This window comes from Sciurus carolinensis, chromosome 3 (assembly GCF_902686445.1).
Source record: "Sciurus carolinensis chromosome 3, mSciCar1.2, whole genome shotgun sequence".
Classification (NCBI taxonomy): Eukaryota; Metazoa; Chordata; class Mammalia; order Rodentia; family Sciuridae; genus Sciurus; species Sciurus carolinensis.
Genome location: NC_062215.1, coordinates 1,589,763 through 1,603,342, shown reverse-complemented (window position 1 = coordinate 1,603,342; position 13,580 = coordinate 1,589,763). Strand labels below are relative to the sequence as shown.

General features: G+C 57.7%; 2 protein-coding genes across 4 annotated transcripts; one reads left to right on the top strand and one right to left on the bottom strand.

Moving 5' to 3' along the window:
• Nucleotides 1–2,125: 2,125 nt before the first annotated feature.
• Nucleotides 2,126–9,689, bottom strand: Tepsin (TEPSIN adaptor related protein complex 4 accessory protein). 3 transcript variants are annotated; one of them, XM_047547756.1, is made up of 14 exons: nt 9,565–9,613; nt 8,484–8,552; nt 8,327–8,399; nt 7,910–8,001; nt 7,668–7,761; nt 6,925–6,992; nt 6,629–6,707; nt 6,455–6,526; nt 5,214–5,402; nt 4,873–5,047; nt 4,636–4,749; nt 4,453–4,531; nt 4,216–4,350; nt 2,126–3,477 (listed from the first exon to the last, which is right to left on the bottom strand). In XM_047547756.1, exons 1-14 carry the CDS (start codon nt 9,610–9,612, stop codon nt 2,986–2,988), a joined length of 1,779 nt encoding a protein of 592 aa, XP_047403712.1. In that variant the 5' UTR covers nt 9,613; the 3' UTR covers nt 2,126–2,985. The 3 variants fall into 3 exon arrangements, with proteins under 3 accessions (XP_047403712.1, XP_047403713.1, XP_047403714.1); XM_047547757.1 differs by lacking the exon at nt 8,484–8,552 and having other exon boundaries at nt 9,565–9,689; XM_047547758.1 differs by lacking the exon at nt 6,455–6,526.
• A 182-nt stretch (nt 9,690–9,871) lies between these two features.
• Ndufaf8 (NADH:ubiquinone oxidoreductase complex assembly factor 8) lies at nt 9,872–11,972 on the top strand. Its single transcript, XM_047544084.1, has 3 exons — nt 9,872–10,012; nt 10,108–10,218; nt 11,727–11,972. The coding sequence occupies exons 1-3, from the start codon at nt 9,929–9,931 to the stop codon at nt 11,754–11,756; spliced, it is 225 nt and encodes a 74-aa protein (XP_047400040.1). The 5' UTR covers nt 9,872–9,928; the 3' UTR covers nt 11,757–11,972.
• Nucleotides 11,973–13,580: the final 1,608 nt, after the last annotated feature.

The following is a 13,580-nucleotide window of genomic DNA, read 5'->3' as shown; positions in this document are numbered from 1 at the left end:
GCCCTGCAGGGGTGTTTCTCGTCTGGGCTCCTGCTTCCTCTTTCTCTTTCTTTTCCTCTCCTCACTCTTCTGACTCACCTCAGGCCCAAAGCAATGCAGCCAGCCAACCATGGACTGAGGGCCCTGAAACCCAGCTAAAGTACAAGTTGTCATCCCTGGGTATTCACCGCAGTGACAGAAAGCTGACTCGCACAGGGCCGCCTCATTGTCAGAGCCTCCGCACCCTGGGGCCCGGTGACCACTAAGCTGCCCCTCCTGGTTCTGCCCCTCCAGAGTGTCACAGTCACAGTGTGTAGCCTTGGACCTGGTTCTCCCACTGATGTTGAAGACTGGTCCCTGCTCCTCACGGAAGTGTTCAAGCCACAGGCAAGCACAGCGCCGACCCCAGCATGGCAACTGAAGAAGCGGCTGTGGACTTGCTTGCAGACGGTGCGGATGCGGTTTCCATCTCTGGGGTGAGTGCCAGGAGGGGCCTGCTGGCTGGGTACCGTGGTGTGGAACCGCCATGCCCCCCAGCCAGGCAGCTACACACTTGGCACTTGGTGCTGCCAGCGTCCCTCTTCTGCAGCCCGTGACAGGTAGGTCATGGGAGCCCACGTGGCCTTCAGGGCCCCTTCCTAATGACCAGGGGTGTTCAGAATGCACTCCTGAGCCGTGCCTTGTGTCCACGTGTCCTTTCGGGACACGTTTGTTCACATGTTCTGCCCACTTTGTAATGTGGGTCCTTTTATTTTACAGTTGAGTGTTCCTTACGAGGCCTTCATATCAGTCCTTCATAGGAGACAGGTGATCTCAACGAATCTTCTGTCTCTGCTCATTCCCTGTTCCCTTAACTGTCAAAAACAAGTTGTTTTTGTGGGTGTTTTTTTTGAGATACTAGAAATTGAACTCTCATGCATGCTAGGTAAGTGCTTTGAAGCAGGGTCTCACTAAGTTGCTGGGGCTTGCTCAATTACCCAGTCTGGCCTTGCAATTCTCCTGCCTCAGCCTCTGAAGTAGCTAGGATTACAGGTGTGTACCACCGCACCTGGCTTTTTTTTTTTTTTTTAATAAAGTCCTATTTTTTTCTTCTGTGGTTTGTGTTATTTCTATCTCATAAAGCCACTGCTTAACCCAACTACAGAAACTTCTCCTTGTTTTCTTCTGGAAGCTTGATAGTTTTCAGTTTCATGTTGAGGCCTATGGTTCCCTTTAAACTACAGGTAAGGTATGAGGTAGGGGCCAAGATTTGATTTCTGTTCCTTTTTCCACATGCAGATGTCTGGGTGCTCAGCACTGTCTTGAAAGGCTGTCCTTTCCTCAGGGTGGAATCACTTTTGCAGAAGACTGATGGACCATTTGTGCTGGTCCATTGGGCAGCATCTACCTTGTCACCAACACCAGCCTCAGCTGTACTGAAATCAGTTACTGGTGTGTTCCTATTCAAGATTGTCTGCTATTCTAATTCCTTTGACTTTGGCTGTTTGCCCACTATATCTAAAAAAAAATCCAGCAGAGGGGGCCAGGGCACAGCAGGTGAGTCTCTGGGCTCCATCCCCAGCAATGAGGAAAAAACAAAAATCCCAGCTAAGACTTGATGGGGATCACCTTAAGCCTGCAGGTCTGTAGTTCAGGAAGCAGGGACATCTTCATCTGTGAACATGGTACATCTCCTCTGACGGACATCTCTCATCTCAGGCAGTAGTCATGTGACCACCACCAGGCTCAAGGTGTGAATGGACATATTCTTGCTCACATAAGGTTAATGGCAAGCATGGGGCCACTTGGCAGTTCTGCCAAACAGTTAAGGAAGAAATAATAACTGCCTTACATTAAGAAATCCTCAAAGTGAGCCGGGTGCAGTGGCACACGCCTGTAATCCCAGTGGCTCAGGAGGCTGAGGCAGGAGGATAAAGATTTCAAAGGCAGTCTCAGCAACTTAAGCAAATCAGTGAGACCCTGTCTCTAAATAAAATAAAAAAAAAGGGCTGGGGATGTGGCTCAGTGGTTAAGTGCCCCAAGTTCAATCCCTAGTGCGCGCCCCTCAAAAAGAAATCCTCAGCGTGTTCTTACTAACAGTGTCTTCATTAAAATGCAGACATGCAGAAAAAAGGGGAAAAAAAACAAAGAGTGGCCCAACTCCACATAAACAGTAGTGTTTATTCAGAGTGTAAACCCCAGCACTCTTACAGGCCTTTGTGGGATGGACCTCTTCCCTGTGGTCTGTAGGAGGAAGGCCAAGGGAGCAGCCCGAGCCTGGAGCAGGGCACACAGGAACCAGACCTGCTGAACCCATGTGCACCAAACCAGCCTCATCTGCACCCTGCCCCACAAGGCGGTGGGTTCTGTCCACTGTGGCCTTTCCGAGAAGGAAGGATCTGAGGTCAGGACCAAAACAAAGTAAGGACCAAGCTATTGTTCCCAAGTCCATCCCAGAAGCCTCAACTCTGAAGGTGAGGCTACTCCTGGACCCCAAGGCCAGCACCTGAAGCCCTGTCTGCTGCTACAAGAATTCAAGTCCAAGTAGCCAGCATCTAGCCAAGGAGATGAGAGTAGATGGACAGGACTGAGATAGCCCTGGGTTCTCCTCTGGTCAGGTTGACTGGAGACTGGCCAGTAGCCTTTGGGAAGCATTAGTCTGCAACGCAATGGCCCCAAACTCCCATACAACAGGTGGCCCCCAGTCACCCAGACCCTTGAGAAGCCAGGTGTGGGTCCTGTCCTCCAGGTGTGGGGGACTGGCCCTGGAGGGTGGGTGTCACAGAGGTCTTCTGGGGGCACCAGATCAAGCAGCTCTTCAGTACCTACATCCAGTCTTGGCTGGTCTGTGGCACGTCAAGGTGCCATGCAGTCTCCACCAGGGGCAGTCCTCCTGCCTTTTGGCCCACTGGGGCTCCCTGGCTCAGGGCTGACCACACCAAGGCCTCAGTAGGTGAGAGTGAGAGGCCAAAGTGGGGCGAGGAAACTTCCAGCAGACAACAAGGAAACTGTATGCCGTCCACCTGGTCACGCATTTAAGAACGGGAAAGCTGAGGGCTCAGAACCCAGAGGCTCTGTAGCTGCTGCCTTCTGGGCCCATGCCTGGGGAGGCTGGGCTGGGTGGGGCTCCTCTGAAGCAGCCCTGGTCCCACCCAGGCGGGGGCAAGCCACCAGCTCCATGCCAGCAAACAAGGAGCCACGACTCCACGGACACCTGCTGGGCCCTCTTTCTGGGGTGCCCGCATCCTGCTCTCTGGATCCTGCTGGAGAAGTTTCAGCCTCACTGGCGTCCCCAGGGACTGGGAGGGGACAGGAGTCCAGGAGTGGGGAGGGTATACGGCTCCTGGGCAAGGCTGGGGTGGAGCTCAGTGGCTGGAGGAAGGCCTGGCCCCCAGAGGGAGGCAATGGGCCAGTCAGCAGGTCAGATGGGGCTGCAAGGGTGGCTGCAGGGCCAGGCTGGGTGCAGGGCCTGGGAGCAGGAGGCCGCTGTCCACAGGAGGCCTCCAAGTGCCTCAGGATCTGGAGGAAGAGAGGAAGTGGGAGGTTCCTGCAGGGCTCCAGGAGTCCTGGGGGACAGGTTGGTTCCTCCCCAGATGCCCTCCTTAGTGTTCTGCCTAGAGGGCAGGGCCAGCTCGGGCAGGTGCCTGTTGTCATCTGCCTGCCTGTCTGGTGTCACTATCATGCAGATGGACATTCCCGTCCTCAACTTCCTGGGCACCACCGAGGGAACTGAAGAACCCAGCACGTCTGCTCATCCCAATAGCTGGACATGAGGTGCACCCAATAGCACTGTGGCACTGTGGCTGAGTCTGCCAGTGGGCAGCAGTGGCAGATGGCACAGGGCTGGGTGACGAGCAGCTGCACTTCCACAGAATGGGAAGAAATGGGGACCAGGTTGACAGAGGGGTAGACCAGGCTGGGGGAGGGGCCAGCAGGTGCTCAGAGTGCTGGGGAAGTGGACGTAGACCAGGGCTGGAGTTGGGAGGACCTTAGCCATAGGGGACTCTCCGGCTGCAAGGCTGTGAGGAGGGAGGGAGAGAAAGAGCCTCCTCTAGCTTTGAGCCAGGCACTGGGCCAGAGGACTGTGCCCCATGGTGCAGCCAGCACGAGGACAGGGGACAGCAGGGACCCTGTTCCATTTCCTCTGCTGGCACTGCCCACCAAGAAGGGCTTTGAGGGGCATGTGTCCAGAAGAGGGTAGGTCCTGAGCCCAACAGGGACTTCTGCCGGGTACATGTGGCCCCAGCTGCTGCCCACCTTGGTGGCCTTGCTGGTCACAGGTCCAGGGCTGCCCCTGCTGAGCTCTTGCAAGCGCGCCTGGGAGAGGAGGAGGACGTGCTCCAGGGGAAGGAGGTCGGCACAGCTGAGTGAGGCGATGGCGCTCAGGGCCCTCTGGGAGGCAGGAGCAAGGTCAGCACCCAATGGCCCACCCAGGGCTGAGCCCTCGCCCCCTCGCAGCTCCCCAGGAGGCCTGGGACAGGCCCCAGCCCTCACCATCTGCTCCCGCTCGCCGGCCCCGCCCAGGTGGTGGAGGAGCAGCTGCAGTGTGGCCTCACAGTTGAGCAGCCCGCACCTGTGTGCAGGAGGGATGTCTGGGTGGGGGTCCTGGCTGGCCTCCCATGTCGACATGGGGGCAGGGCCTGGCTGCGGCAGGGGTGGGCACGGGTATCGACTCACTGTTTGATGAAGTGCTGGGCCTCCTCGCGGCTCAGGAAAGTGCGTGGCCCCTGTACCAAGGTCCTCACCAGGCTCAGCTCCTGTTGGCAGTCACTCGGGGCCTCGGCCTCCACCCTGGGCAGGGCAGGCAATCAGGCAGCTCCGGCCCTGGTGAAGGGGGACAGCCCTTCCCCACTATGCTGGGGTGAGGCCTGGAGGGCAGGAAGCCACATGTCCCCCACCGCTGACCCTGCTCACCTTTCTGCCAGGTCGCCTGGCTCCCGGCTGGCCCCTGAGTGGCTGTCACTACCAGACCGACTGCCCAAGTCTGAGGCCCTGCTCAGGTCGCTGTCCTGGGAGGAGTTCTGGGAGCTGGGGCTGCTGTCCAGCTCGTGCCAGCCCCCTCCGGCCTGCCCGGGCTGGTGTCGGGTGGCTGGAAGAGAAGGATCGCTTATTCTAGGTCCTGGGGCAGCTCTGCTTCCTACTCGTCCCTACCCCCTGTGGGGAAGCACTGCCATCTGCCTCCACACCCCTAAAGCCCCTGGCCCAGCAAACAGGAGTGACCTCACTCCTGAGAGCGGGAGCCCTTGCCTCAGTACCTCGGACACTGGGGATGGCTCCGGGGAGCTGGTTCCCGAGGGTGGGCAGGCCATGGCTGACTGCAGGAGTCACGGCGGGCTGGTAGGTGTCCCCCCATGGTGGGGGATTCTGGGCTCCGGAGCGCACGGCATTAGCCACCACCTCTGCAGCCCTCTGGATGGTGGAGAGGAGGGCCTCACTGGCAGAGCCTATGGCCACAGAAGGGAGCCAGGTGAGCCCCTGGTCCCCAGGTTCTCCAGCATGGAGGCGCCAGGGATGCTCCCTGCTCAGGGATGGTGAAGTCAGGATGTGCACTACAAGTAAGGCAGAGGTTCCTAGTGGGACCCCAGCCCTCTGGAAGCTTCCAGCATATTCCACTTCAGCAGTTGCTAGGAACATGGTCCTGGACACCCTCAGTTTACAGCAGCTTGGGGCAAGAGGTATCCTGAGAAGGAAAAGTATCTTTGACCTTTGCTTGAGGGGTGCTAGGGTTTGAGGGGTTGAGGCCTGGTGCCAGGGGGCCAGGCTTCCGGGGCAGCTCTGCTTCCTGGGCTAAACAAGAAAAAGTCCCCAGAATATGGCTTTTAAGGCCCACTCCTCCGAGGACAGCCTGCCCTGCCCCTAAGATCAGGACCCTGTGCAGGTCATATCCAAACGAAACATCAGCAGGAGCCCCCAGAGCTGCGACAAGGATGGTCTATAAGAGTCTAGTAGTGGGCTGGGGATATAGCTCAGTGGGTAGAGTGCTTGCCTTGCAAGCATAAGGCCCTGGGTTTAATCCCCAGCACCACAAAAAAAAAAAAAAAAAAAAAAAAGAGTCTAGTAGCAAACCGCTGGACCCCAGGAGATGCCAGCACCAGGGGCCAACTGAGGTGCTGGTCCCAGCCACAGGCTTCACTATCCTGAGGACAGGAGGCGTCTGCAGGCTCTGCTCCCTGTACCACTCCCACAGGCAATGGCTCTATGTTCCCATCCCGCTGGCTGCTGCCCTCGGCCCTCAGTCCCTTCAGGAGACTAAGCCCCTGCTGACTTCCCAGCTTGGCTTCTCTCACCTGTCCCCAAAGCCAGTGTGGCCCCACCCTGCTGCCCTCCTCATGGCCTAGCAGGAAGGTGCCAGTGGGGACCATGCCAGGAAAGAGTCCATGCAGGTGAGGCTGGGGGTTGCGGTGGCAGCAGGGGAGGCAGAGGGGCCCACTCCCCTGTCCTCCTGTTCCCTGCAGCCCCAACGTGTTGGGCCCGCACACAGCTGCACCCCCCATACCTGCCTGGGCTTGCTCCTTGCTGTAGCCGAAACCCTGGAGGGTGCCCTGAGGCCTGGACTGGGAGCCCATGCCTAGGGGAGATCCTTGAGTCAGATCAGCCAGCCCCACCCACACAAGCAACCCCAGAGGAAGAAACCCAATGACAGGCTGGACAGGATCTCCAGGTCCCGTACCTGCTGGAGCCAAGGCCCGGCGTGGCTGGGAGGGAGGCAGTGGCAACAGGGCATCAGAGAACAAGGTGCTGCCCAGGTCCTGAAGGAGGAGGCACGGTGCTCAGTGTCCACTTGGGCCTGCTGTTCTGGCCCCCCTGTTCCTGTCAGCTCTGTTCCATCTCAGGTGCTTCCCCTGAGCTGCCCAGCTAGATACAGAGGCTGTGGGCTGGCAGCAAGGAGCAGAGCCTGGGGTCCCGTGTGGGCACTCTGGTACAAATCCTGCTGCCCTGTGGGCTCCAGGGTGACCCTGAGCTTACCTGGGCAGCTGCCCGCACCTTCTGGTACAAGCTGTTCCCATGGAGAGGATCCGGGGGCCCTGCAAAAACTACGAGGCAAGAAGCAGAAAAGGGGGCGGGCTGAGCCTGCACTGCTCACTGCCTGTACAGCAAGGCTTATAAGGCCCGCTCCCCAAAGCTGCATGCGTCAGACACCCCCATCCCTGCCCGCGTGGCCATCAGGGACTCCCTCCCTCGGGATCCTATGCAGGTCTCACCCAAGCAGACCCTCGGTGCCACCCACAGTGGCTGCTATCTTCTCCCCAGGCTCCCCCACACCCTCCCCTCTCCTGCCGAGTCAGGGCTTCGCACTCTCACTGCTGCCTTAGCCCAGTCTCCTCCACCCAGATGCAACACAAGAGGCTTTGCAGGGGCTGGACAGTACAACCCAGGTCTGCATCATAGCCTGAAAGGCCCTGCTTGGTTCAGCCCTGCTCATGCCCAGCCTTGTGCTGAGCCAGGCTCCCTCTGCTAAGAAGCTTCAGTCCTAGAAAACCACATTCAATCATCCCCAAGCTCTCCTGCCTCAGAGCATGACGGCACCCCGATGCCTACTCAACCTCATCCTGTGAGGGCTTACAGATGCTCCCTGCAGAATCCCTCTGCCGGTGTCTCCAGCACAAACAAATTTCCCTTTTCACCCCTCACAGTCAATCAATCGACAAGTCTCCTCCCTGCCATTCCACCCTGGCTCCCCCCAGCAAATCTGTGCTGGCCCCATGTACCTGTGGCTTCTTGGATGAGGGCAGAGTTACGTTTGAGGATCAGCAGGAAGGAGGAGGAGCCGTGGTCGCACAAGTAGAGCAAGATCTTCAGCACCTGGGGAGTCAGCAGGTAGAGTGCTGAGGGTTTGGGGAGGGGTGCTCAGGCAGGGCCCAGTCACCGGCCACACTGGTTATGCCCTCCCCTCCAGCCTGGCCACCCATAGTGCCTGACTAGGGCCTGACCACTGCCATCAAGGACTCACCTTGAGCTTCACGTGGCCAGAGCTGCTGTCCAGGCGGTTCAGGAGGTATTCCAGCAGGCACTGGCTGCTGCCCAGTGACTCGTGGGAGATTTCTGGAATGCACTCAGATTAGGGAAGGAGCACGCTGACAAAGGTTGCACTGGGAAGCCCTGGCTGAGGAGAGAAGCCCACCCTCCTAACACCAATGGCCTTCTCTGGGCATGCTTCCTACAGGCACCAACTGCAGGCCCTGGTGTCAGAACTGTTGGGCTGCCAGAGTCTCCTGATCACAGACAGCTTTCAGACCCTGCACTCCTGGATCCTACGGTGATGGAGCTGTGGACACCCCTGGAGAGTAGAACCCCCAGTAACCTCATAAGCCACAAAGCGCCCCTGCCATCCACTCTCCCCCACACCAGGGACATGGAGGAAGGATACTAGCAATCTCTTCAAACAGATAGCCTGGACACGGGACATCATCATCCGAGGTGCCCTTCAGGAGAATCGGGAGCTGAAAGGGAATAAGAGCCATGACACATTGCCATTTTACACAGGTGGGCCCACAGCCACCAAAGGTGTTGGAAACAGGACTCACTCTAGCTAAGAGGCACAAGAAGTGACCCACTGGCCACAGGGAGACGAGAAATGAATGATGTTTCTTTTCCTGGGTCAAAAAGAGACACAGCCCCTGGCCTTCTTATTGACCCATGAGATGTTTTGAAATAATACCCCCACTTATTGACTAGCAAGAGCAAAATGCTCAGGACATTCTACATAGAGAATGTGAACGGTGCCAGCAATCCTGAGCACAGGGTCAAAGGATCAGAACCATTCGCCCTGACTGGCTCCACATTCCTGAGAACAACTAACTGAAGTTTTAGGTTTTGTGCTCACATATCAACTGACACGTTTGCTTATATGTGCTGACCTGTAATCACAACCGTATGCTGTTGAAACCTAGAAATAGTTTGTCATGTTATCCAGTATCCGCACAGAATGGAAAAATTGGGGGATATTTAAATGATAAGCACTGGAACCATGTCTGGTGCCAAACACAGGCTGTGACCCGAATGGCAGCCATGTGTCATCACTACACGTAAAATCGTGCACCATGAGCGTTACCACAGGCCGCCAGCACACGCACACACAGCCACATCGCGTTATTTGCCCACAACGCCCTGAAGTGGACCTGGAGGGAGCGGTCTGCAGGACCAAGGGAGAGCTCGCACATAAGCGCACGGTCCCGGGTTCTGCACGGGAAACCTGACTCCCCTCCAGCACGGCTTCTAACAGCCCAAGGCACGCGTCCCCGGACTGCCCGGTGCTCTTGGGCTCAGGGCTGTCAAAGAACGTCGCAGCGTTTCGGCCAGTGGCTGGTCACAGCCCCTGACTTCTCCCGGGGCTTCTACTACACAGGCGTCCAGCTTCCCCTGCGTCGCTTGGAGATGTCTGCATCTCCTGCACGCCGCGTCTCCAAGACCTGAGGCCCCCTCCGCAAGGCGCCATCCGGAGTGCCGCGGTCCCCGGCTGCGGGAGGTCGCCCGCCCGCTGCCCCCTAATCCTCCGCGATCGGGAAGAGCTCGGCCCGTCTCTGCTGCTGTTCAACAGTCCTTTCCCACCGCTCCATGAAGGTCCCCGGGCGCCCGGCGTCGGTGGGGCGAGCCGACCTCACTCACTCGGTGCAGGAAGCTCAGGCGATCCCGCAGCGGCGGTGCGGCCGCCATGGTCCAGGTCACCTCCCGGCCTGCCCCGCTTCCGCCAGGCCCGGGTCCTCCAATCACCGCGCGGCTCTGGCTCCGCTGGCCAATCGCTCGCGGGAGGCGGGCCCTAAGGTCGGCTTCGTGAGCAATTTGAGTCTGAACCAACCCGAAGTCTCAGACCACAGACAGACAGGGACCAGAGCCAACTGCAGGGGCTCGAGGCCTCCAACCAGGAAGAGCCGGCAAGCTAAGGACGGAAGTGCCGGCCGAATAAGCGCTGGACGCCGGAAGGGGGCGGGCTTAAGATGGCGGCGCCCGCCGGGGTCCGAAAGAGCCGCTCATGTCGGCGAACGGAGCGGTGTGGGGGCGCGTGCGGAGCCGCCTCCGCGCCTTCCCCGAGCGCCTGGCGGCCTGCGGGGCCGAGGTAAGGAGCCGAAGGAGGGGCCATGCATGCGGGGCAGGAAGGGCCGCGCGGGCGGTGGCGGCGGTCAGGTCGCCGACCGCGCCCTCCCTCCACAGGCCGCGGCGTACGGCAGGTGTGTGCAGGCCTCCACGGCCCCCGGCGGCCGCCTGAGCAAGGACGTCTGCGCGCGGGAGTTCGAAGCCCTGCGGAGCTGTTTCGCCGCCGCGGTAGGTGGCGCGATCCCAGCCCCAATCCGCCCCAGGGTCGGGCTCCGTCCCTCCTGCCGCGGGAAGGAAGGGCGGGGACCGGTGAAGGCGCTCGCGCCAGCTCGCGTTGGCACCGTCGCCCAGGGCCGCCCTGCCCCAGGGGACCGCAGCGCGCGCTCCACGGAGGGCAGGACAGCCGTGAGCCTTCGCCGATTAGTCCACAAGGAGTCCTGGTCGGTCTTGGCCCGGGACTTGGTCTGCCACTGACCTCCCCATCTGCGTCCTTTGTTTCTTGGCCTCAGCATGGGGCTTTAACCACAGGGGTCTTGTGCCATCATCATTCTGGGGTCGCATAATTCAGCCTGGGGTCTGAGGTGAGTCATGGTGCCAGTGATCACTGGTTCACTGGAAGCTATTAATGCAGGGAATTGGACCAAAAAAACCCGTAGCTGGGTAAGAAAGAACTCGGCAGGATTCAGTGAATCCCTGGCAGCTTCTTGATTTTCTGGATTGCCCTAGGCAGAATGGGCATCCTACGTGGAGTATCTTTGGTTAATATTCTCCTTTTTGAAAGGCTTAGCGAACTCCTTTCTTCGAATGGCTCAGCCCCACCCATGTGGCCCCTTAACTAGCGCCCATCCAGAGGCCAGTCATTCACCAGAAGTTGCCCTGTGTTGCTTCTGGCAGCTTGCCAGCCTCACAGCCCTCCACGAGGGAAAGGCAGCCTGCTCTTTGTGGTTTGCTCTTTGTAGCTTCACTGCAGCATGTGTGTGTGAGATGAAGAGTGGCTCCTGCTGTTCATAGGTTTCTGTGGCTAGTCAGGAGTTCAATGTGGGCTGGGGTCGTACTCTGGTGCAGTGCTTGCTTAGCATGTGTGAGGCACTGGGTTCCACCCTTAGCACCATATATAAATAAACAAATAAAGGTCCATCAACAACTAAAAAAAAATTTTTTAAGTTAACCTTTAGGTTATCTGGCCATTTGTGGTTCAGAGTACCACTCCTTTGTCTAGGTCAAATAAAGGCATCCCCAAAGTAGTCCCTGCATAGTGCCTGCAGGAACCTTCACTCACTATGACCAGACACAGGCTAGGGCCCCCAGCTGTTTCTTACAGTGAGGAAACTTGCCGATGAGCCTGTTTTGGCCTCTCCTCCCTGTGGCCCAAGGTACTTTTACGGGGTGCCACGAGAGGTGGAAGGGGCATTGGGCTCAAATTCCTACTCCATCCTTGAGCCCTGTCACCTGGGCAAGTGATTGCATCCTCCCTGAACCTAGCGACAGTGGTCTTCTGCTACTGTTGCCCTTGTGAGTGTGGGTACATAGGTGCTGGGCCTGGGTAGGGTCTGGTGCAGGTGGTGCTCAAGGGTAGGAGCAGTGAGGTCTGTGCTGGCCATCAGGGTCACTGGGTACACCCAAGTTTTTTGTAAGGTCATTGATAAAATACGGTGTCTGTTGGGGTGAGTTTCTTACTTTTGAGCCATATCTAGTTTGGAAATAAGCCATTCAGACAAAATGCTTTTATCTTTCAGGCCAAGAGAAGCCTCAGAGGAAGTTCCTAGGAAAGACCCTGCTCTGGCCTTACCTCCACTGCCATGATGGCCCACGACAAACATTTGGGGGCTGAAAGGGATGGGAGCAGAGAAGTTCTGCTGTCAGAGTGTGTTTGTTAACAGGCTGAACCTTGGGTAGGCAGGAATTTATTTATTATATGTAGGGATCTGGGTTAGATTAAGATGACAAAGTAGGTGACAAAAATATTAAATCCTGCAGCCTCAGCTTTATTGTACCGAGTGGCATGTGGGCCTGGCCTCTCCCAGAGACAGTGGATCAGAGCCTCCCGCAAAAACCTGGCAGGTCTGGGCTCCGGAACTCTGCCACCCGGTCCCCACCTAAGAACATTCTCGCCAGATCCACTTAACCTGAGTAGTGAATGAAGCCCCCGAACCCGATGGCCAGTTCATAAGACACACCAGATAGCAGTCCAGTGGCACCATGAGGAGACCCACTCTACAGATGACCAGACTTGGGAGGGGGCTGTTCTAACTACAGCCACCTTGTACCTGAGCCACCAAGGAGGTGCCCTTGAGCACATAGTCTTTTCTACCCCCTTGTCCCAGCCCCTGAAAGGTCCCATCTCATGGGAACCTTTTTAAAAGAAAGGTCTGAAGTGTAATGCCCTGCAGGGCACAGACACTTCTGTGGCCACTGGGAAGCCACAGACCTGAGCGCCACCTGCTGGGCACTGGGAGACCATTCAGTTCCTCTTCTGCTGGGCATAGAGGTCACACTGTCCTTGTCACAGCTTGTGCTCGCCCTCAGGGCCCTGGGGCACTGCACCCTGTGAGCTCAAGTCTGTGCCTCTGCCTTGTATCTAAATGCTATTTCAAAGCCCCAAGTGCTGAAAACCCTAGGAGGGTGCAGTGGCCACTGTATCAAGGCTCTAGAGAGGCTGGATCTTGTCCTCGGGTGGGGCAGCATCAGACCGCACAGGACCAGAATGTGCTGGCATGACCCTCATCTTGCTTCTGCTGGTGTGATGGGACGGGGGCAGCCACATCTCAGAAGCACTAACTTCTCTGCTCCTCAGGCTCTTCCTGAGCTCACTGCGTAGGACCAAGCCTCACTAGAAAGACTTCCTTTTGCTCAGAGTGCCACACCCTAAGTCCTCCCTAGCCCACAGATCTGGGCCTGTCTGGCCAGGTTCACTCCCTGCAGCTCAGACCTCCAGGGCCCATTCTCCCAGATTCTTCCAATCCTGCCTTGCCCTTTGTTCCCGCCCTCTTCTCCTGGGCTGACAGTGCCACACTGTTGGTGTCAGGATGCAGTAGGGACGGTCTCTGCTCCACTACAGCTGTATCATCCCACCCAGGCTTGTACTGTTTCAGATGTGCTGTGTGGGTTGCCATCACAGAATACCTCAGACTGAGTGGTTTATAAAAAATGTATTTCTCAGTCTGGGGGCTGGAGGTCCATTGTCAGTGGTGAGAGCCCTCCTGTTGCACCTGCTGGCAAGTGGCAAGGCAGGAGCACATACACCTAGGCACTGCCTGAGTTCCCAGGAGCCATAGGCATGGTTTATAGCCCAAGCCCCTCCTGGAGGCCCACTTCTTCATCCTCTTAGCAGCCTTGCTTTACACCCCAGCAGATGTCTTGATTCCCAAGTGGGAGCTGGAGTTCTGTAAAGTTTGAACGTTCCTGCCCTGGCTCAAGGTGCAGCGCACCATCTCTGCATGCAGCATGTGCTGACCAGGCAACACTGTCCCCGCTCTAGAAGGGAGCCTGAGAGGCAGGCACCCTCCCCTGTGGTCTGTACTGGGGTGGACCTGGCCCTGTATCTGTCAAGGGCAGCAGCTGACTTGGAATGGTGGCTCGCTGATGGCCCA